Here is a 22,881-nt window from a genome sequence, read left to right on the forward strand (position 1 = left end):
CCCTGTTTGTTGATACAGATGAAAGGAAATGGATCATGGGGAAATAGGAACTGGAGCTTCTGAACCATTAACCTTTAGTTAATATATTTAGGCCACTGATATTTCCTGTCATTGTAATAATGAGCAGACAGCCTTGGTGAGTCAGTTTTAAGGCACATGTAACTGTAAAACCTACTTGTCCACAGCTGTTGGACCTAAAGTATATTATCATTTTAGTGAAGTCCATTGTTCTCGGAGTACTTAGAGAAAATGGGACTGTACAATAGAACTCTGGATTGTGTTGCCTTTCTAAAATACTTGGTTTTTTAAAAATAGTTTGTTTTTTTCCATGACAGAGTCTTGTTCTGTTGCCCAGGCTGGAGTGCAGTGGCGCATTCTTGGCTCACTGCAACCTCAGCCTTCAGGGTTCAAGCAATTCTCCTGCCTCAGCCTCCTAAGTAGCTAAGACTACGGGCCTGTGCCACCATGCCCAGCTAGTTTTTATATTTTTAGTAGAGACAAGGTTTCACCAGGTTGGCCAGGCTGATCTCGAATTCCTGACCTCAAGTCATCTGCCTGCCTCAGCCTCCCAAAGTGCTGGGATTGCAAGTGTGAGCCACCACACCCAGCCCTTAAAATTCTGTTTTTAAAAAATACATAGTTATTTCACTTCTCTATGCCAAAACAGAAGTGTCAACAATGAGGTCATGGCAAGAGGGATTCAGGTGGCAAAACTGTAAGAAGGAGAGGAAGAAATCAAGCTTGAGGCATGTAGGTACAGAGCAAAGACACTATGATAAGAGCCACAGTTTGGTTTCTTTGAAAACTAGCCCATTTCAGAGAAGGGAGTATTAGAAGAAAAAACTTATAATTTTACTTTGAGCCATGAGGACAATTTCATGTGAAAAAAACAGCATTTGGGAATAATGATGCTTTGTGTCAGTAGAATGCTATGGGTTTAATAAGCTCGGTGCTTAGAATTCATGCTGACGTAGTTGTAGTCACAGTCCTATTGCCCTTTCTGGTTGCTCTCAGCACTCCTGGATGCAGAGGTGAATTTATGAAGATCGTGGACTTCTGATATAAATCACAGAAGCCAAAACTGTCATATGGAGATGTGAACTTAGGATTGTATTGATAGAGAGGTAAAGCATCCATTGCTCCTATCTTGAAATGACTATGCTATATTTAGACAAAAATCTATATCAGTATAATTATTTTGCAAGCCCATTTGAATAAAATTGAAATTGTCACTAGTTATGTATATTTTTGAGTCTAAAGTATTTCTTATGGCTGGGCGTGGTAGATCACGCCTGTAATCCCAGCACTTTGGGAGGCCAAGGCAAGTGGATCACTTGAGGTCAGGAGTTTGAAACCAGCCTGGTCAACATGGTAAAATCCTGTCTTAAATAAAATACAAAAATTAGCCGGGCATGGTGGCAGGTGCCTGTAATCCCAAGTACTTGGGAGGCTGAGGCACAAGAATCGCTTGAACCTGGGAGGCAGAGGTTGCTGTGAGCTGAGTTCACACCACTGTACTCCAGCCTGGGTGACAGAGCAAGACTCTGTCTCCAAAATAAGTACATACATATGTACATACATACAGTATTTCTCACGGATTCAGATTCAGCATGATTTGGGGATTTTACTGCCCACTAGTGTGGCTTTCTCATTATTGATTAATTACAAAGAAAAGTTTGATGTATCTGATGAAAAGCAGTTATTTTGTACCTAGAAAAACATCTCTTCCTTATACTTGATGTACTTTAATGTATCTGAATCCATTGGTTAATCTTTATCTCTCTTGGAAGCTCTTAAAGTTACATGAATTCTAGTCCATAGGATCAGATTAACCAAAAATTCAGGCAGATACTCTGTTCAAACAGGGAAGAAAAAACTGAAAGTGAATTGTACTATTGAATCTGCTTTTTCACAACAGACAACTAGGCAGAATGGTTCTGAGCGTGGATTAGAAATCAGGCAAGTGTGGGTTCACATTCTGTTACTGCCTTGAAGAAAGTCTCTGCTTCCATTCACCTCTAGAAAGACAGGAATAATATAGCCTGTGTCAGCATGATTGGGGAATGAGGAAGATGATGTCTCTGAAGACTTAGCACAGTGCCTCCTATATCAGAAGTGCTTGAAAAATGTCTGGCTCTTACTTCTCCAGGAAGGAGAGGAGGGGAGAAGAGAGAGTTTGCAGGGCCGTAGTTATTCAAATAGTTTCAGCTATCTCTTCTTTCTGGCCACGCTGGTGGGCTATTTGTTCTTGAAAAGTGTCTCAGGATGGTCCTCCCACTTAGTAGCTGGAAAACCACATCCTTCCAGAAAGGGATCTAGAGGATAGATATGTCTGGAGTGTACATTGTTAGAGGACTGACTGGAAATAATCAGTGCAGAGTTCCCTGTAGGCAGAGCCACAGCCTTCAGGTCCCATAAAGGCAGAAGGATAGGAATAATCTACTGCATAAGAAAGCCAAAGAAAGAAAGGAGGACCAAAAGCACCCTGGGGAAGAAAAAATAATTGGGATTCACTACTGGGAGATCTCTCTCTCTGCCAGAAGATGCTTCATACATAATGAATCACAGATTGAAAATATAGCCTTTGAAAAAAATCCTTACACAATTGGTAAGAGAGAAGTCTCATACCAGCCACTGAATTTTTGCAACAATTTGGGCCTCCCTGCACAAGTGTACTTTCAGACTCAGATTCCTCCAGCATCCAGGACCTCTTGTTTAACTATGTACTCTTAATAAAGTGAAAAGGATGAGACCTTTGGGAAGCAAGAATTGGTAGAAGCTGGGCCAGGTGCAGTGGCTCACACTTGTAACCCCAGCACTTTGGGAGGCCAAGGCGGGTGGATCTCTTGAGGCCAGGTGTTCGAGACCAGCCTGGGCATTGTGGGGAAACCGGTCTCTACTAAAAATACAAAAAAACTAGCCGGATGTGATAGCACACACCTGCAATCCCAGCTACTCAGGAGGCTGAGGCACAAGAATCACTTGAACCCAGAAGGTGGAGGTTGCAGTGAGCCAAGATCGCGCCACTGCATTCCAGCATGGGAGACAGAGACTTTGCCTCAAAAAAAAGAAAAACTAATATAAGCTGGAAACTGTCCCAGAAAGAACTGCTCCTCTTCAGTTTGTGGGATTGATGCTGAAATGCATCAAAACCAGCCTGCCTGTTACCCTCTTTTAGAGGAAAAAGATGAGTAAACCATAGCATTACTCATTAGGATGTTACTAGATATATGAGGGTGAGAGGGACTCCTAGATACAAGTAGAAGTGTTCCACTCTACCACTGACGGTGTGCAAAGTAGCATTTTTTCCCTACCTTTTTAAGATACTTGGCCAGGCACAGTAGCTCACGCCTGTAATCCCAGCACTTTGGGAGGCCAAGGCGGGCAGATCAACTGAGGTCAGGAGTTCAAGACCAGCCTGGCCAACAAAGTGAAACCCTATCTCTACTAAAAATACAAAAATTAGTCAGGCATGGTGGCATGTAGCTGTAGTCTCAGCTACTTGGGAGGCTGAGACAAGAGAATCGCTTGGACCCAGGAGGCAGAGGTTGCAGTAAGCCAAGATCGTGCCCCTGCCCTCCAGCCTAGGGGAGAAAGCAAGCCTCTGTCTTAAAAAAAAAAAAAAGATTCTCAGCTATCCTGTGACTCTACACATTTGGATCTTTCCATTTATCTAGTCTTGTGCTAAACTTTAAAGTGTCTAACACTTTATAAATGTGTATAAATGTATACTGATACAAGATCTTCTACATGATTTTTTGTTCAGGATATTCCTGTCTTCAGACATATTCAGGAAACCCTGTTGAAGTTTTTTTAGGAGGATTGCTTTGAATTTAGATTAACTTAGGAAAAAGTTATAGTATTCGACTGTTATATTCATTTTTAGGAAAATCTGCATTTTAAATTTATAGCCCAGGTGATATTTGCAACATTGAATCTAATGATGCTTATTTCTCTTACATTCAAGTGTTTATGTGCCTTTAAAAATATTTTTCTTCATTATGATCCTATATATTTCATGTTAAGTTATTCTTTATTATGCCACTTGTAAAAGAATAAAAGTTAATGTGTTTTGGTGTACCAGTTCCATTGTTCCCCTCTAATAAAGATATATAATGGTTTTGAATATAGGCTCCCCTTTTGAAAAATGACACAAAAAATTTGTCATACTGGTGTTAGTATTCAGTACTAATACAGCGGGCAATAAAATTGTCCTCAGTTACTGGTAATAGTCTGGGAGAGACTCCAGATGGCACTGAACTTAATAATTTGTCTTCTATAGTCGTGGGTGCACACAGTAACTCTGAATAGATAACCTGTTGTGGTGCTGCCTGCAGCTCTGTGTCCCCTGCAGCCAGGTGCAGGTGTACAGCCCATGCAGATGTGCAGCCCTAAGCCTTGTTTACACGCATGGCCACCTGCCGTACCTTCTAACCTGTTTTGAGTTGAGGAATAGAGTGCGTGAGTCTATGGACTCATCCCTGTGATCATCAGCTGCTTCGTCTTCTCTTCTGTGTTACAGATCACAGTAACTTGACCATAACTTCCTATGGTGAGCCAGAGTATTACTTTACTATTGATTCCAAAGGAGTCTTTTGTTGCTGATATGGTTTATACATCAGAACTTTAGCTGTTCTTGTGCCAGATTGGATTGTTTGATTTTTTTTTTTAATCTTCAAAGCATAAACAGTAAGGACAACTATGATTTGTTGGTTTCTGCTCTGTAACAAACTTACCCCCAACTCTGTGTATCACTAAAGCAAATCCAGACTTCATGCTCAACCCTTCATTCCCACTCAAAACTTGCACTGTTGTTTGTGAGCATAGCATAATTATCCCTAGTTGTTTTATTTTTTCACTCTCTTCCCGAGATCTTTTCTCCTTAATAACCTTAAATGAATTGTCATGTTCTCTTACTTGCTCTCGTAAACTACTGTCATCTCCTCACTTTCCCTTCCCCTACAAGTAGACTACACAGCTCTCTCACTCTGCAGCATCCTCCTTCCAATCCTAGGTCACCCCATGTGCTGGACTTGGCCTCCCTGTGTCAGCAGGCATTGTTGGTCATTTCACCTCAATTCTGGAAGCCCCGTTCTTAACTCTTGTGCCTGGATTGCTGTACCACTGGTATACAGTAGAGGTTTCTCATCACTTCATAGGTCTCTCACCACTCTCCATTTTTCTTCTTGGTCCTCCTACCTCTAAGCCCCTGTCTTCAGTTATATATGTGGAGTGATGCCCTCATCTGTGTCTCCAACTCACCCTTCCACTGCCTTCTAAATGTGTCATTTTTGTCTTTTCAACCCTTTGTTCCTATTACACAGATGAAAAAACCTGGATTCTTTCTTTGAGCTTACCCACTCTTTCTCCCCTATATTCAGCAGCCAAACCCAGTTGGTCTCTGTTGCATCCATTACTAAACCCCCACCTTTACTTCAGTATGGATACGATTGTTCTAATTCTGGCCTTTTATCGCTCACCCAGTCAGCTAAAACCCTAATTGTGATCCCTGCCTCTGGCTCTGCCTCTCTGATGAGCCCTCTTCCCTCTGCTGCCTAGGCATCTTCCCAAGGCATAGATAATGCTCAGACCTCTACAGCTCCTGAGCTCTCCTGCTGCTGCACAGTTGCACAGACCATCTCCAGTATGCAGCCTATTCTTTTAGATGGCATCCTGGACCTTCCATGATTTGGCTCCAGCAATCTTATTTTCAGCCATCATCTTTTCTACCACTTTTCCATGCCATCTAGAGCAAAAGGCTGTCATGGTAAGAACTCTAAGTGTGCTGCTGGCATCCGGCCGGTCAAACTTGGAATCCAAGCTTCACCTTCATAGCTATGTGACTCCAAGCATGTTAAATAGCCTCCTTTACTTTTTGTAGCCTCAGTTTCTTCACTCAGACCAGTATATTATCATCTTATTACTTACCTTATGATACTAAGAAGACCAAAAAAGAATCCTTATAGAACTCTTAGCACAATCCCTGGCACATGGTAAGCTAGAGGAGCCTCAATAAATGCTAGAGGATGATGATGTTGATCTCATCCTAATTATTATCCTTATTAAAATTTCACTTAAGACAGAAGTGATGCTGGGTATATTACCCATGTAAGTATGTCATGCCCTTGTCACTGTGCCTTCGTGCCTTTCTCTGCCTGGACTACCAAAATCCTAATCACACCATAGTCTGCAGCTAACATGTTACCTTCTCACTGGCTTATCATCTTCCAGGCAGGAGAGCTCTTGCCCTCCTTTGAACTGTCATATTAGTTTGTCTGGACCCTGGCTCTTATCATATAATTATCTGTTCTCAGGTTCCATTTTCTGTATTTGTGATGCAAATAGTTATTGGACTCCACTGAAAATCCTTTCTTCTGTTTGCTGGCTATATAGCCCTGGGTAAGTTGCTATTAATATGCTAGCACTACGAAAACAAAATACCACAACCTAGGCGTTTTAAACAACAGAAATTTATATTCTCATGTTTCTAGAGTCTGAAAGTTCAAGATGAAGTTGTTGTCTGGCTTAGTTTCTTCTGAGATCTCTCTCTGGCTTGCAGATGGCTGCTTTTTCCTGTGTCTTCTCTTGGTGTGCTTACATGTCTGTGTCCCAATTTTCTCTTCTTATGAGAACACCAGTTGGATTGAAGTCCCACCCTAAAGACCTCTTTTTGACTTAATTTCTCTTTTAAAGGCCCTGTTTCCAAATATGGTCACATTCTGAAGTATTCGAGGGTTGGGACTTCAACTATGACTTTTGGTAGAACACAGTTCAGTCTATAATAGTTGCTTTAATCTTTCTGTGCTTCAATTTCCTCTTATGGAAAATCTGCAAAAAGTACCTCTTGAGTGGACTGAAAATATGTAATATATGCAAAGCAACACCCTAATGCCCCATAATAGATATTTAATGAATATTCATTACCTCTCCCCTTACTACTCTAAGCTCCTTGAGAATGAGAATAAAGCATCTTGTGTCCTTGCACTTCCTAGGACAAACTTTGATCACGGTTACTTGTAAATATTTGAATGAAAAATCAAGTAGCAGAAGTGAGTCCATAATAGTTGTATGCATTTCTCTTTCTGTCTTAGATGGATCCAGGTACTAGATAGTAACTAAGATTTAATAACAAAGACTATACCAGGAAACATGTAGGAAAGTCAGTGTTACCACTGTAAATATAATATATCACACTGAGCCAGTTCAGCATGGAATATTTTCCCATGTCCTACTTACCACAGACTCCAGAAAGTCATAGGGAAATGATTTGTGACAAAATTGCACACACACAAAAAAAAACAGTATCTTCACACAGCCAGAGCTCTCAAGTGATGAAGGACGCAAAGACATTGCACACAATAGGTGTTCCTGTCCATTGTCTGCCGATTCAGCTATCTTTGATCTCCGCAAAAGAGGAACCATGGGTATGGTACTGTGAATGGATAATAGACTAGGAATCGGAAGAGCAGCAGGCAGTGTGCTACTCAATGATCAAGTCGTGGCAAGACCCAGACCCTATCACCGTGCTTCTGATGATAAGTATCTTCTCTTGGTGCCTTGGAGTCTTTCATTTCCTTCCAGTTTGACTCCAAAGGGCCTGTTTCATCTTCAGCACCTTTACAATGTGCCACTTTGAGTCTGTAGGTTCTTTCTTTCAGAGGCCACCACAGTTAATAGGTACATCATTATGTTTTCTTCATATCACTACTTTCTTTCTTCCCGGTGCATCTGCCTCCTGCAGCCCTCTGAAGTGGATGTGACTCCTACTTCATCCCTAGTGATAACTCACTTTGCTGTTTTAAAAGAAGTGGTATCTGTCGATTGGCATGGAGTCAGGAGTGTAAGTTCTTGTTTTTTTGTATATAATGCTAGCCACTTTTACCAGTGTTAATAAAGATAAGAGATAATAAGACAATTCTGTACCTAAGAATTGTACTCTTTCATAACGGTACCACTTGGATATGTAGAAAGTGTTCCTTGTGAGATCAGATGTAAAACAAACAAAAAGTTATTCTGTGAAATAATATGGAAGACTGGGATTAGAAACTGTGGCATTCAGAAAGCCAATAAAGCTGATTCTCAGAATTGACAGATTCTAGAGATGTGAAGTACAGATGGTATAGTGCAGGGATTCTCAGCCTCACTGCATGTTATAATCTATCTCATAGGAAAATTTTAACAAGGACAGATGCAGAAATTCTTATTGAACTGTGAGGACTGAAGTCCAGAGGTCACTATATTTTTAAAAATTTTGCAAGTGATTTTAACATACATCTGGGGAAGAAAACATCAATGAAGGAGAAAAAGGGAAAGAAACCAACAGGTTTGAAGTAATGGCTCTGTCTTGAGCACTGTGCTGGCTGCTGTACATTCTCCATCTCTTTTTATCTTATAGTAAGTTGAAATGGTTTCACAAATAGGGAGACTGAAGCTCTGCCTTCATGTGGGCCATTCAACTACCTCCTTCCCTGCTGTTGGCAGTGCTCGGATGAGTATGCATTGTATTCCTCATCTGTCCTCCAAGAAGACTAGTACTCTCTGATTACTTTGCATTTTACCCTGGGTAGAGATGGTCTTACCCTCTTTTGAGCTTTGAAAAATCAGCCGTCAGGCTAATTCCAACCTAATGAATCTTTCACAGCAATTCTACCTCCATAAAACAGTCTTAACATTTTAAATTTCTATTCATTTTTCTAACTATTCATCAGATTTTCATATGAAGAGTTCTGGTTCAAAACACAGAGAACAATCCTTACTCTGCCCCTAGCTTGGTTACTCGACTAGGTGTGTTTCAACTTATCATTCTACCAACTGTAAACAGCTCAGTCCCTATCACATGGGGAATGTAGGTGCAAAACACTCAAGGGCTGTAAACAAGCAAGGGGTTGTTCTTCCCAGGGACCTGCAGGTTGCAGCAGCAGTGTCTGGGCAAAGTGGACCTGTTCTGAGCAGTAGGGCAGGGGACAGCACATCTTTATGTGGACCAGAATGCACCAGCGTCATCTCACACTCTGCTTCCTAGCGTAAGGCCTTACTTCCTAGAGTAAGGCCCTTTCTTGGGCCTTTCAGTGAATCCAGCCCAGGATTTGATTTTGTGTTGTTTCCCCTCACCGAAAAAAAGTTCATTTGCACTTAAGGAAGAACAGCAGTGTCTTGATTAAGCTATCAAGTTGGTAAAAAATGCAAAAACAATTTGATTTAGAGAGTTAATGAATGAACATCTTTCTTTGATTCTTTTCATTAACATTATACATATTAGGTAAACTGTGTACAAGTGTTTATTTTTCTGTTTATTTTATTTTATTTTAATTTTATTTTATTGAGACAGTCTCACTCTGTCACCCAGGCTGGATTGCAATGGCGCAATCTTAGCTCACTGCAACCTTCGCCTCCCGGGTTCAAGCGATTCTCCTGCCTCAGCCTCCCGAGTAGCTGGGCTTACAGGCGCCCACCTACACTTGGCTAATTTTTGTATTTTTAGTGGAGACAGGGTTTCACCATGTTAATCAGGCTGGTCTCTAGCTCCTGACCTCAGGTGATCTGCCTACCTCAGCCTCACAAAGTGCTCGTATTACAGGTGTGAGCCACCCTGCCCAGCCTTATTTTTCTTTATGGAAGTAACATATGATCTATATAGAAAAAATTGTAAATACATCAAAAAAAAAAAAAAAAGGAAAAGAAAGATATTTGTAATTCTACCACTTCAGAAGCACTACTTTGGTGTATTTCTTCTACATGGTGGTAAGGGATGGCAAGGGAAATGTGTACCGGCATTTAAAATATATGGGAACTTTTACTTAAAAGTATATATTGAACATTTTTCACTGTTGACTGCATAGTATCTTTATGCATGAACATACTTAAATTCATTTAACCCATCCCTTTCCATCAGATATTTATGTTGTTTCTAATTTTTCTTTCCAGCTATTAAAACTAATATTTCAAAGGCCATTCTTATAGCTAGTTCTAATTAGTAAAGTATAGTTTGGATGATGTAAAAATTTCATGTATCTGTGACAAGGAATAACAAGTTGAAGTACAGTAAGAAAGAATGTAATTGCTTATGATAAATATAGGCTTAGCTTCAAAATAGCTATCTTAAAATTTCCCTTATAGTGTACTTTAAAGATTTCACTGATGATCTTGGAGGTAAGGCATCCAGCCATTGTTGGAATGAAATAACACACGATGTTCAAAGTTTGAGTGATAATTGACGTAGTGCATAGTTTTGCTACTTTCACATACCATTTATCTCATATGAAAAGAGCAATTCTATACACAAGTAATACATAAATAAAATTATAAGAATTTGCAACTCCATAAAATGAGATTTGATAATCGATTTGAGTTTTTAAGAGAAAAAAAATAACAGCTTTCATCTAAGTTTACATGTTCTCTGGCAGTTTTTGAATCATTGCCAGACTCATGACATCCATCATTCAAGACCCTTTGTCCTCCTAGTCCCCCTTGTATTCTGAGAGGCAGATCTGTGTCTCATTTGGATACGAATGCTTTTCATTTCATTACTGCCTTTGTGCCCTTGGCTTTGAGCCCTGTGGTGGCAGTTGTTTGTGCTTCAAGGAGTGTTTGTCATTTCAGTGTGAGGACTCAGGGAGGTCAACAGAAATCTCTGGTCTTTGCCCTCTTTCAGCCCCCACATTAAGGAGGTAGGGCTTCTTCCTAGGCAGTAACTATATTTTGATTCATACTTGTAATCTCTAACCATTTTGATTGATGGCACAAGGACTGAAACTACATTCTCTTAAGGATAGAATATTCTTAACCTTCCTTGAGAATAATCATTCATCTCTTCCTGACCCATGTTTACTGTTTCTTTGCTTTGATCCTAAATCTTTTTTATTCTCTTCAGGCTGGAGGCTCCCAGGTGATTTTCACAAATCCTTTAGAAATCGTCAAGATCCGTTTGCAAGTGGCCGGAGAAATCACCACTGGTCCGCGAGTCAGTGCCCTGTCTGTCGTGCGGGACCTGGGGTTCTTTGGGATCTACAAGGTAACTTTTTTTAGTCATTTATTTGATTACTTTCTCATCTCCTAATGTAGAAACTGTTCATCAACGTGAAATCCGTTTTTTTGCTTTTCTACATCTGGAGAAAGTGTTCTGCCTGAGCTTCAGGGGCATCTTCATGCCAGTTAGAAGGAGGTGCCCCTTCCTGCCATCTGCCTAAAAACCATCCTCATCAATACACACATTCTGGATGACTGTGATGGGAATCGTGCCCTCTAGAGTTGTTCAGTGTTGCAGCAACACTGGCTAGAACTCTATGTGGATTTGTTATTGATATGCTGAGTTCAGTTCAAGGAAAAACCTGTATCATAATTTATTTTCTGATCCTATACATATGTTCCGATCCATGTTTTCTATATATATGTATGCCTTCTTTATTATTATAAATCTTAATCATTTTTCATTTAGAAAATTTTTTTTCTGAATGATTGCAAAACCAAACTTATAGAGGATTCTTGAAATTTGTTATTCATACTGCTCTACCAAAAAGTTACCATGGAATTTACTAGAACTATCTGCCTATATGCCTAGCTGTAAGGCTGTGTTGAACATAAAATATACACAATTTTTCAATTAAGAATTTTTTTAAAAAAAATTTTATGCCAGCTTGACTAAGTAAACCTTTAGGGGTATGAGAGAAAAGTCAAATGTTTACTTAAGATGGTTTCATTTATTTCCACAGAAATGTATACAGTCACATATAAAATTAATATTGCTTTGTTTCTATACATACCTATCAAGAAATATTCAAATTACTTATGAATTTTGAATCAGCGTCTTGATCTCCACTTAGCTCACTTTTTAGGTCATCTGTTAGCATGGTTTTGCAGAATACACTGTCTTCATTTTTATCCCAAGCTTTGTAAGTTGAAGCATTTTTGACCTTCATGTATGATATTGTTCCTGCATATTTTATTTCATAGACACATAATATTAAGACAAGTCAGTTTCTTTTTTCCTATTCCCAATTCATTCTGAATGAATATAACTGGTCCCCATAATGTAACAACTTACCATATTGCTTTTTAGAATGAACTCCAAATGACTTATTTTGACATTTGACACAACATTTGTGAGATCCTTCTCCCAGAAATACTTTTTTACTCTTTTCTTTTTAAACTGAGTTTTGCAAGTGACCTCAGCAAACATCCAGAGTTAGTAATAATTGTGGCTGTTTCAGGAGAATCTGCCTTCCCTATATGGTGCTCAGCTTCTCAAGGTCAAGTGATTGGGAAGCATACTTCATGATCTGAGACTTTGTGAGGATCGAATATAATGTGATGCCCTCTTTTCTGGGATTAATTTTAGCAGGGGAAATTTTTGCCTTATATTTAGGCATATGTGGTACTTAGGAATAAACCTGCTGATTTTTTAAGTAGAACTTAAAATGCTCAATCTGTGATTGTACAACATAACACAATGTTCTATAGCTATTTTGCTTACCAATTTATTACCCAGCTGTAAAAAATAAACACATTTTCATGAGGCATAGCATTGATCAATTTGAAGAAAAATAATCTTTTCTAAATTTTTAGGCTCTTACAGTCTGTAATATGAAGTAGCAGCATGTCATTTTGACAAGATGCCAGTAGTCTTTCAACGGGTTGTCTGGTAAAAAGCACTTAGGTACTATGGCAATGACTGTTATCGAAATGTCTAGATGAATAAAATGGTAGGAACTTGTTTGCTGATACAGAAACAGAGGCTGTTAAACTACCTGCAAATGATACAATACTGGGACTTAGTGCTTTTCATCTTCACATTATTTAATAATCTTAATCCCCTTTAACACTTCTTGGAAGTAGTTGGTATCCTGATTTTGTAGTTCAAGTGAAAAGAGGCTGCCAACCATGATATCTGAGCTGAAATTGAGGCTCAGAAATTTCTTGTTTTCACTTTTGTGCTAAAATTGCTTTCTGAAATAAGCAGGATTGTTCAAGTTTGAGCAAGAGAACTCTCCCATATGAAGTTAGTTTAATTATTAGTCTAGTGGTTTAATCTAGTTCAGAAGCATTCCAGAGGGCTTGGTGCTCCCTTCTAAAATGTGTTTTTGGTGTGTTGGTAATTACCAAGAAAATCACTAATGCTTTGAGCTTCTGGAACCTTGATTTCATTGCAAGAAAGTGACCTAGTAATCTCTACCTTCCTGCTGGCCATCAGCATCAGCTACATTCAGAGACCCGTGAGTCAGGATTTCATTCCACAGATGTTGACCTCTGTGGTGTGGGTTCCTTTCAGTCTGGCAAGCCTAGTTGGTCCTCATTTATATTTTCCCAGCATTCTGTCTTGGGCTTTGTTTCTTGTGAACCTCTCTTCTCCAGACCTACCCCACTTCACCTTTACATAGTCAGACATCACAGCAGGTTAAGATCCATCATTCTAGGGAGCATCACAGCATTAGCATTGCTTTGTAGTTTTAATGTGCTTTTGTTTCAGGATGGCACTTTTTAGTAATAAAGCTTTTCTGTTTCTAGTCCTGATTGAGTAGAAAAATGCAAATGACTAGGAATGACCTCACACAGTACTTTAAAACCTGGTATGTGTCCCTCCAGGTGGGTCTTTAAAAAGAAGAACAACTGTCCTAGATTTAGTTGAGACAGGTAATCTTCTTTCTCCTTCCCTCTGTTCTTTTGTTTCTGTTGTTAACATCACAATGCCAGACTCAAGAAGGGTGAGTTGTTGGCTCTGTGTATTTAGACCTGCTGAGCTTTAACCTTACCTAAATTAGAAAATCAGGCTTTCTGTTTTTCTCCTGTATTGACTTGCAAAATAAGCAAACTATTCTGACTTCCCAGTAAATGGCAATTAGAATACTTCCTTTAGAAATACATTTGCAACTGAAAAAAAGTAGAAAACAGGTAAATGTTTTGAATTCCTAAAGTAAGAAATAGTTCAGCACAAATACAGTAAACAATGTAAACAAAGCCCCCCCCCCAAATGCTAACATTTAGAGAGATTTAGTTAACAGCACAGTGGATGTAGGTGATTGAAGTGAAGGCAGAATAATTAATTGTCTTTGAAAGAGCTATTTGAATGTAGTGTAGCTAAGAAAACAAAGTCTACTACTTTCTAAAAAGAATATATGAGGATGTATTTCCCTTTCACTGCATAACTTCTGTTTTATTGCATAAACCCCTGGAGCATAAAAGTAAAAGTCAAATAAACTTGTCATAGAAAAGAAAGTTGTACCTATCTATTTTTGAACATTACCTTTTCCATAGGAGCTGTCAGAGCATTAATGGGGGTACAAATTATACTTTAGGAATGGAATGAAGCTTATCATTTAGCAGTAAATGGAAGCACAACTTATTAGGCCTAAAAGATGCTTAATTAGGAAGCAGTAGAACCATCTGTGTCTCTTTCTGAGAACAAACCATGGTCAGTGAAGCAATGACAGCTAGGATCCATCAAGCACTGCTGAAAAGTTTTCAAACTCTATAATCACAAATTAAGCATTGACTCAATAGAAATCTGAAGAATAAATATCTGAAAGAGATACCTGTACTGCCATGTTCATTGCAACATTATTAGAATAACAAGCTATGAAACAACCCAAATGTCTATCAACAAAGGAATGACTAAAGAAAATATGGTATATAATTAGCCTTAAAAAGGAAGGAAACCTTGCTTTTGCAATGACATATATAAGCTTGGAAGACACTATATTAAGTGAAATAAGGCAGTCACAGAACTTCAGTACTGCATGATTCCGTTCATATGAGATATCTAAGTGAATATTTCTTGATGTATGAGAGAGTGACAGAGTCTTTTCACAGATACACCAACACCAAAAATTGAAATACGTAAGTAAATAAAAATGTTGTGCTCTACTACTGATAGACTTTTATTCTCTCACTTAAGGAAGGATTTTTAGGATTTTAAGGAGAGAGTATCAAGTATACCTCAAGGAGCCAGGTTTTGTATCTAATATAGGTGAACATTTGAAAAATACTACAGGTCATATAATACCCATAATTTCTGCTTAAAGCTTTATTAAACAAAAACTGGAAAAAAAAGAAATTTTAAAAATAATTTTAAATTTATTTTAGATTCAGGGGTTCATGTGCAGGTTTGTTGCATTGGTATATTACATGATGCTGGGGTTTGGGATTCAGTCACCCAGGTAGGGAGCATAGTACCCAACACTTAGTTTGAAAAAAAAGATGTGTGTATGTGATTTTTTTTTTTTTTTTTTACAAAATTTCTTGTCCCTGCACTTCAGATGACTGGTTGACTCATCTGTAGAAAGAGGATAATAATCATACCTACATTATAGGATCATTGTGTGGATTTACTAAAATAATGCACGTAAAGCTTATAGGGTAGAGTTTAGCTCATAGTACACGTGATGTGTTAGTTGTTATCAACTTTTGATTATTGAGTGTCAATTAAGGGATTCTTGCAGGAATACCTAGTTTCTTCCATATTACTCCAGTCCTGGGTAATTTCCAATGCTGTGTGGTCAACAACCTCTCCAGGCTGGGTCTTCTGCTTTGGACTTTAGAATAGCAAATTAAAAGGAGATGGCTTGAAAAATATTATTTTTATAAAACAATGCCCACAGGAATTGAGTGTGCCAAAGGTGCTAGAAAAAAGGGATTCCTTAAAGTGTCAGCAGATGATTGATTTTTTAACCATTCTTTAATTCTTTCACCAAATATATATTGAGTGCTAACACTGTTAGATGCTAGAGTACCAAAGATGTGTACAGTATCATTGTCTTCAAAGTGATCTACATTAAAAGGTGAGAGAAGAGAAACATATAATTGTAGTGTCATAAAGTTCTTTTAAAATTTGATTTTAAAAGGCAGTACCTTTTTTAAGGGAGAATATTCAGATACAAAAGAGTATCTAACAATAAAATGCTAGTTTCTCAGCCTAAGCCGCAGATAACCTATCTTTCCAGAGACAGACATTTTACCAAGTTATTCTTATTACTGGTTTTCTTTCTTTTTTTTTTTTTTTTTTTTTGCTAAGGACCCACAATATTAGTTTTAGGACAGCACTTTTTAATTTTATCTAAACTTTTAAAATATGCTAGCCTTCATATTAAAAAGTATGTTAAATGATGCTAGCTATCCACTGTTTGTAAGGTACTCCGAATGTATTTTCCAGAAGTGATAGATACATTTCTACTGAGTCATCTTTTTATTCTCTGGTTTCTAATTGTGACCAAGAGATGTACTTAAAAAATGGCCAGCTTAAGAAATGCTGTTAATGCAGTTAAGAAATTAACTATAAAAGATACGCCTTGTAACAACCAAAGAAGCCCATGTGGTGTATGATCGATTTAACAAACTGCTAGTATAAATGTACTTAGTAGAATTAGGTCTTCCACTGAATAAAAAGTTGGCCTGATAAACATAGCACTCTATTGTGATTCAGGTATGAAACCACATAGGACTCATATTTTGTTAAAATTATGTATTATATATATTTCCATTTTCCACTCCAACAGGACAGTGTGCTTTCATTGATAATAGTAATTATTATCACCTTTTATTGAATTATCTTTGATTGGAGATCCTTGTGCTAGGTACTATACTAGCTACTTTATATTAATCTTTGGATTTAAGTTTTAATGTGTTTGTACAAATATTACTCAATTTTATAGATGAAGAACCTGAGGTACAGAGATTTTAAGAACTTTACCCAACATTAGATAGCTGCTAAATAGTAAAGTGATGATCTGAGACCAGGTCTCTGATTATAAAACCTGTATTCCTACTCCTGTAATGTACTGTCTTTGATGTGGAGTAGAAGAATAATTCAGACACAAATCCATATTTAAGATGATACATTTTAAGTATGTATGTCTTTGAATGCAATATACTTCTGTATCTAAATCTTCCTCTTCACGGATGAAGCATTCAGAAGATTTTGCCCATGGGCTGGGAACAGTAGCTCATGCTTGTAATCTCAGTCAGCACTTTGGGAAGCCAAGGCAGGAGGATCGCTTGAGCTCAAGGGTTTGAGACCAGCCTTGGCAACACAGCAAGATGTCATATCTACTAAATATAAAAAATAAAATCAAAATTAATTGGGCTTGGTGATGTGTGCCTGTAGTCCTTACTATTCAGGAGGCTGAGGCAAGAGATTAGCTTGAGCCCAGGAGATTCAGTGAACTGTGGTTGCACCATTGAACTCCACCTTGGGCAACAGAGTTGAGATCCTGTCTTTCAAAAAAAAATAATAATAATAAAAGAGTTGCACATAGAGTGGTGAAACACAAGGAGAATAACAGCTCAGCTAACTGGTTAGCCCTAGTGGTTGCTGTGGTAGAGAAATAGTGCTCGTAGAGTGTATCGAAGGGGGTTTGAAAAAAGAACTTTTTACTTTCTCCCTGGACTTCGTGATCTACATCAAGAAGGAAAACAAGAAATTATCAGAGGGTACTGCTTGCATAATCATTGCACATTTTAAAGGAAACTTGTCAAGAGAAAGTTTCAGGAACAACCAGATTGAGCATCTCTTCAATAAGACGTTCTTCCATAAGATTTCTACATTGGTAAAGCAGATTTTTTTTTTAGACAGTGTTCTGCTCTTGTTGCCCAGGTTGGAGTGCAGTGGTGCAATCTCAGCTCACTGCAACCTCCAACTCTCAGGTTCAAGCAATTCTGCCTCAGTCTCCCAAGTAGCTGGGATTACAGGCATGCGCCACTATGCCCAGCTAATTTTTGTATTTTTATTAGAGACAGGGCTTCGCCATGTTGGCCAAGATGGTCTCAATCTCCTGACCCCATGATCTGCCTGCCTCAGCCTCCCAGGATTACAGGCATGAGCTACCACACCTGGCCTGTAGAGCAGATTTTAACTGATAATCCAACTGAAAAAAACTAAAAATGTTGGATAATGTATTTTGTAAAAGACTGTTTCCAGATACAAGTCAAGGAAGTAAGGAATATTCAAGCCTAAAAATAGATGAGGTAAGCAGAACCATAAAGCTCTTTTTTGCCTTGATGGCATATGCCAAACACTTGAATGTGAACAATAATTTTAGAAGTCTCGGTTCAATCAGGTACTGCCTAAAGTGCTAAGTATCAAAAAACAAACAGGGCTAGGACTAAGGTGAAGCAAGCAGGGCACTTAGGATGCAGTTTAAGAAGGCATTTACTCCCAGGTGTCAATGCTACATGCACACATTCCTGATAGTGCCTCCTGAAAGTTTCTACCATAGACATCACTCTTTTCTTATCCTATTCCCAGTCCTTAAGAAAATCCTCCCCCATGAAGTTGGTACCCCAAAGGGCTATACCAGTGGAAGGGTAAAATAACAATGTTCCCTTCTACCCTAGGCTACAAGGAAAATTGCCTTGCCTCTCAGTGAAGGGAGAGAAGAGGTGGGTGCAGGGAAATACTCCCCCATGAATCAGAGACTTCAAGCTGCTCTCAATGGGCTTGCAGGCTGAATTTATATTTTTTAAGTGACATGAAAAACTTCAAGTTAGAAATTTATTTTTGAATCATCTTGAGCTGGGCACGGTGGCTCAGGCCTGTAATCCCAGCACTTTGGGAGGCCTAGGCGGGTGGATCACGAGGTCAGGAGTTCAAGACCAGCCTGACCAACATGGTGAAACCCCATCTCTACTAAAAATACAAAAAATTAGCCAGGTATGGTGGTGCATGCCTGTAATCCCAGCTACTCGAGTGGCTGAAGCAGGAGAACCACTTGAACCCGGGAGGTGGAGGTTGCAGTGAGCAGGATAGTGCCATTGCACTCCAGCCTGGGCGACAAGGGTGAGACTTTGTCTCAAGAATAAATAAATAAATTTAAAAATAAATAAAAAATAAATAGTCTTGATAGTATTCCAAGGCCTGAGGAAAGCAAACACAGGTTGAGCGTGGTGGCTCACACCTGTAATCCCAGCACTTTGGGAGGTCGAGGTGGTTGAATCACTTCAGACTAGGAGTTTGAGACTATCTGGCCAGAAAAATTAGCTGGGCATGGTGGCTCGCACCTGTAGTTCCAGCTACTAAGGAGGCGGAGGCACAAGAATCACTTGAACCCGAAAGGTAGAGGTTGTAGTGAGCTGAGATTGCACCACTGCACTCCAGCCTGAGCAACACAGAGAAACCCTGTCTCCAAAAAAACAAAACAACAACAAAAAAAACCCCACAATTATCTCTAGAGGAACCTACTACCTTCAACCCAGACTTCAAAGAGTTTTTGTAGATAATGGTACCAGGAAAATGAGCAGCTCACAATAAAAAAATACCCCAAGTCACACAAGGCAATGAGACACTTTAAGAAGAGATAACAGAAAACAACAAGAAACATTTTAAACACAAAGATTTAAAATTTCAAAATTATCAGAAATATAAAACAAATGTTTTGTTTTTTAAAAGTAAAAGATATAGAATATTTATAATGGTTAAAATTTAAATTCAGCCAGCTTGGGCAGCATGGCAAAACCCTATCTCTACAAAAAATTTTAAAAATTAGCCAGGTGTAGTAGCACGTACCTGTAATCTCTGCTCCTCAGGAGGCTGAGGTGGGAGGATCTATCTTCAGTTCGGGTGATTGAGGTTGTAGCGAGCCATGATCTCACCACTGCACTTCAACCTGGGTGACAGAGTGAGACTCTTGTCTCAAAAAAAAAAATAAATAAATAAATTCAACAGATGGCTTTAACAACAGATTAAACACAGCCCAAGAGAGAATTAGTCAACTGGAAGATAAATTATCCAGAATGCATGTCTGAGAGACAAAGACTGAAGGCATACATGTGTATTTAGGGTTCAAGAGGAAACGCTTTCCCCTTCACCCTCTGAAGGTTGACTGAAAATGAACTGACAAAAGAGAAATTAATAGGAGAGAAAGGCATACAAATTTATTTTAACATGCATAGCATGGAAGAATCACAGAAGAATGATTACTCGATGACCCAGTGGGGTACAGATGTATACATACCCTTCTTTATAGGGGAAGGGGGGATAAGAGGTATAGGAGTTAATGATTTTTAAGGGTATTAATGAACCCAGGGCTCAAACAATGCTAAGTAAATAATTATCTTTGGAAATTGAATGGGACCAGAGAGCACACAATATTTGGGACAGAAGTTGTCTGGGTTCTAGGTGTTGTGTTTAATATTCAGTCTCTTCCTTTGTGATATGGGCTTCGATCTTCTCTGGTTAATAAAATTTCAGGGAAAGGGTTGAAGGCAATTATGTTACTCTTTGGGAATCTGGTTTCTAGATGGATAAGAGAACAGCTTCATGCTGTGCTTGGGAGAGACAGAGGATGAGAGGAGGCGGGGATGGTAGGAGGTCTTAGAGAGAGATCTTGGTTTTGAGGCTTATTTCTGAGGCCTTTCAATTTTCAAAGCACTCAACATAGCAAAACAGCCATACTTTGGGGTTATCATTTTCTGGACCCCCCAGCAGAGGAAAGCATGAGATGGTCTAACAAACAGAAAACTGGAAGAAAAGGTGAGATGATGGCTAAAGATTTTCCAGAACTAATGAAAGCCATTGATCTAAGATTCATGAAGTACAAAAGGCTGGATGCAATGGCATGCACCTGTAATCCCAGCACTTTGGGAGCTCAGGAGTTCAAGACCAGCCTGGGCAACAAAGTGAGACCTCATCTTTACCAAACATTTTTTTTTTTAATTAGTTAGACATGATGTCACGCACCTGTAGACCTAGCTACTTGGGAGACAGGGGTGGGAAGATCACTTGAGCCCAGGAGGTCAAGGCTGTAGTGAGCCATGATTGCACCACTGCACTCTAACCTAAGCAGTAGAGCAAGACCCTGTTTTGGGCCGTGGAGTGGGAAGTACAACAAATTGCAGGTGTAGGATAAATAAAAATAATCCAGACTGGATACATCAGAGGCAAACTGCTAAATACCAGAGCTAAAGAGAAGCTTTTAAGTGGCCAGAGAAAAAAAGGTCGATTTACCTTCAAAGGGGCAGTGGTTGAACTGACAGCTAGCATAAGAATGGGAACAGTGGAAACCAGAAGACAGTTGAATGGAAGTGTCTTCAGTATGTGGAGGAAAAAAACCTTTTAACCTAGACTTGTATACCCTGTAAAAATTTCTTTCAAGAACAAGGGTAGGCCGGGTGCAGTGGCTTACACTGTAATCCAGTGCTTTGGGAGGCCAAGGAGGGCAGATCACCTGAGGTCAGAAATTCAAGACCAGCCTGACCAACATGGAGAAGTGCCCTCTCTACTAAAAATACAGAAATTGGCCAGCGTGGTGGCACATGCCTGTAATCCCAGCTACTTGGGAGACTGAGGCAGAATTGCTTGAACCTGGGAGGTGGAGGTTGCAGTGAGCTGAGCTTGTGCCACTGCACTCCAACCTGGGCAACAAGAGCAGACACCGTCTAAAAAAAATCTGCTTTACCAATGGCTAGAAATCTTATGGGCAGAGCGTCTTATTGAAGAGATGCTCAATCTGGTTGTTCCTGAAACTTTCTCTTGACAAGTTTCCTTTAAAATGTGCAATGATTATGCAAGCAGTGCCCTCTGATAATTTCTTGTTTTTCTTCTTGATGTAGATCACGAAGTCCAGGGAGAAAGTAAAAACCTCTTTTTTCAAACCCTCTTCCATACACTCTATGAGCACCATTTGTCTACCACAGCAGCCACTAGGGCTAACCAGTTAGCTGAGCTGGTATTCTCCTTGTGTTGCACCGCTCTATGTGCAGCTCTTCTGTTGCACATAGAGTGGTGAAACACTCCTGGGCAACAAGAGTGAAACTCTGTCTCAAGAAAAAAAGGGTAAAGATGCTTTTTAGACTAGCAAAACTCAAAAAGTGTATTACCAGTAGAACTTTAATGAAGGAAATTCTAGAACGTGATCCCAGGTGGCGATGTGACAGGAATGAATAGCAAAGAAAGTAGTAAATGTTTAGTCTTGTTAAAAGAAAAACTTCAGCTGAATTAAGGGAGTTTAATTGAGTAATGAATGATTTGTGAATCGGGCAGCCCCCAGAATCACAACAGATTCAGAGACTAGTGCAGCCACTTGGTGGAAGAAAATGTATAGACAAAAAAGGGAAGTGGCATACAGAAACTGGAAGTGAGGTACAGGAACAGCTGGATTGGTTACAGCTCTGTATTTGCCCGATTTAAGCACAGTTTGAACACTGAGCAGTGTATGAGTGGTTGAAGTATGGCTGCTGGAATTGGCCAAGACTTAGCTATTGTTACAGGTTAGGTTTTCAGTCTTCCCTACCTATTAAGTTAGGTTGTAGTTCATCTACAAGGACTCAAATATAGAGGTATGAAGTCCTTCTCAGGCCATATTTAGTTCACTTTAACAGTCTAAATAACATTGCCTTGATTTAAATATACATATAATTTAAGCAATATTAAGCAATTTGAAACGCTTAATATTTTTAAAGCCAGAATTAAAGTGCATATTGATAAAATGGGGATCCTTTTAAGTAGTCTAAAGTACATGTATTGCACAGGAGGAAGGAAAAGAAAACAAAGACTACAGTAAGTTCAGTATGCATGTTACAACCGTCAGAGTAAACAGACTAGAAATAGACTTTACATCTTCCAAACAGGTGATGAAGCAGAGGGAAGGGAGAAAAATGATGAGAGGAAAACATGAAAGGAAAGGAAAGAATAATTGAAAAGGTGGGACATGTTTTACAGATTAGCTTTGTGAAGGTGATGTGACTAGCAGCTTCGGGACTAAAATTCCATGTAATAGCATTCCTCTGTGCCATGTCTAGGGTTTTTAGTCCATCTCAGCGATAAGCATTGTTGATGGCAAAGCAATGTACAATAGTAGAACAATAGAGAACTAGAACTGACACAAGCAGCATTTCCTTCAAGAAACCCAGAGTTGTCAAGATGATTTTGTTAGAATTGCAATGAAATTAAGGAGAAGC

The 22,881-nt window shown here is 39.0% G+C and overlaps 1 protein-coding gene across 4 annotated transcripts in view; it reads left to right on the plus strand.

The window, feature by feature from the left end:
• Window positions 1-22,881, plus strand: part of SLC25A13 (solute carrier family 25 member 13) — a 201,796-nt gene that overhangs the window by 159,546 nt on the left and 19,369 nt on the right. For all 4 annotated transcript variants that reach the window (XM_032252885.1, XM_032252886.1, XM_032252887.1 and 1 more), the window contains one exon: window positions 10,871-11,011. In XM_032252885.1, coding sequence (XP_032108776.1) covers window positions 10,871-11,011 — 141 coding nt within the window. The remainder of the gene's footprint in view (window positions 1-10,870; window positions 11,012-22,881) is intronic.

This window comes from Sapajus apella, unplaced genomic scaffold, assembly GCF_009761245.1.
Source record: "Sapajus apella isolate SASKATOON/1434 unplaced genomic scaffold, GSC_monkey_1.0 scaffold81, whole genome shotgun sequence".
Lineage (NCBI taxonomy): Eukaryota > Metazoa > Chordata > Mammalia > Primates > Cebidae > Sapajus > Sapajus apella.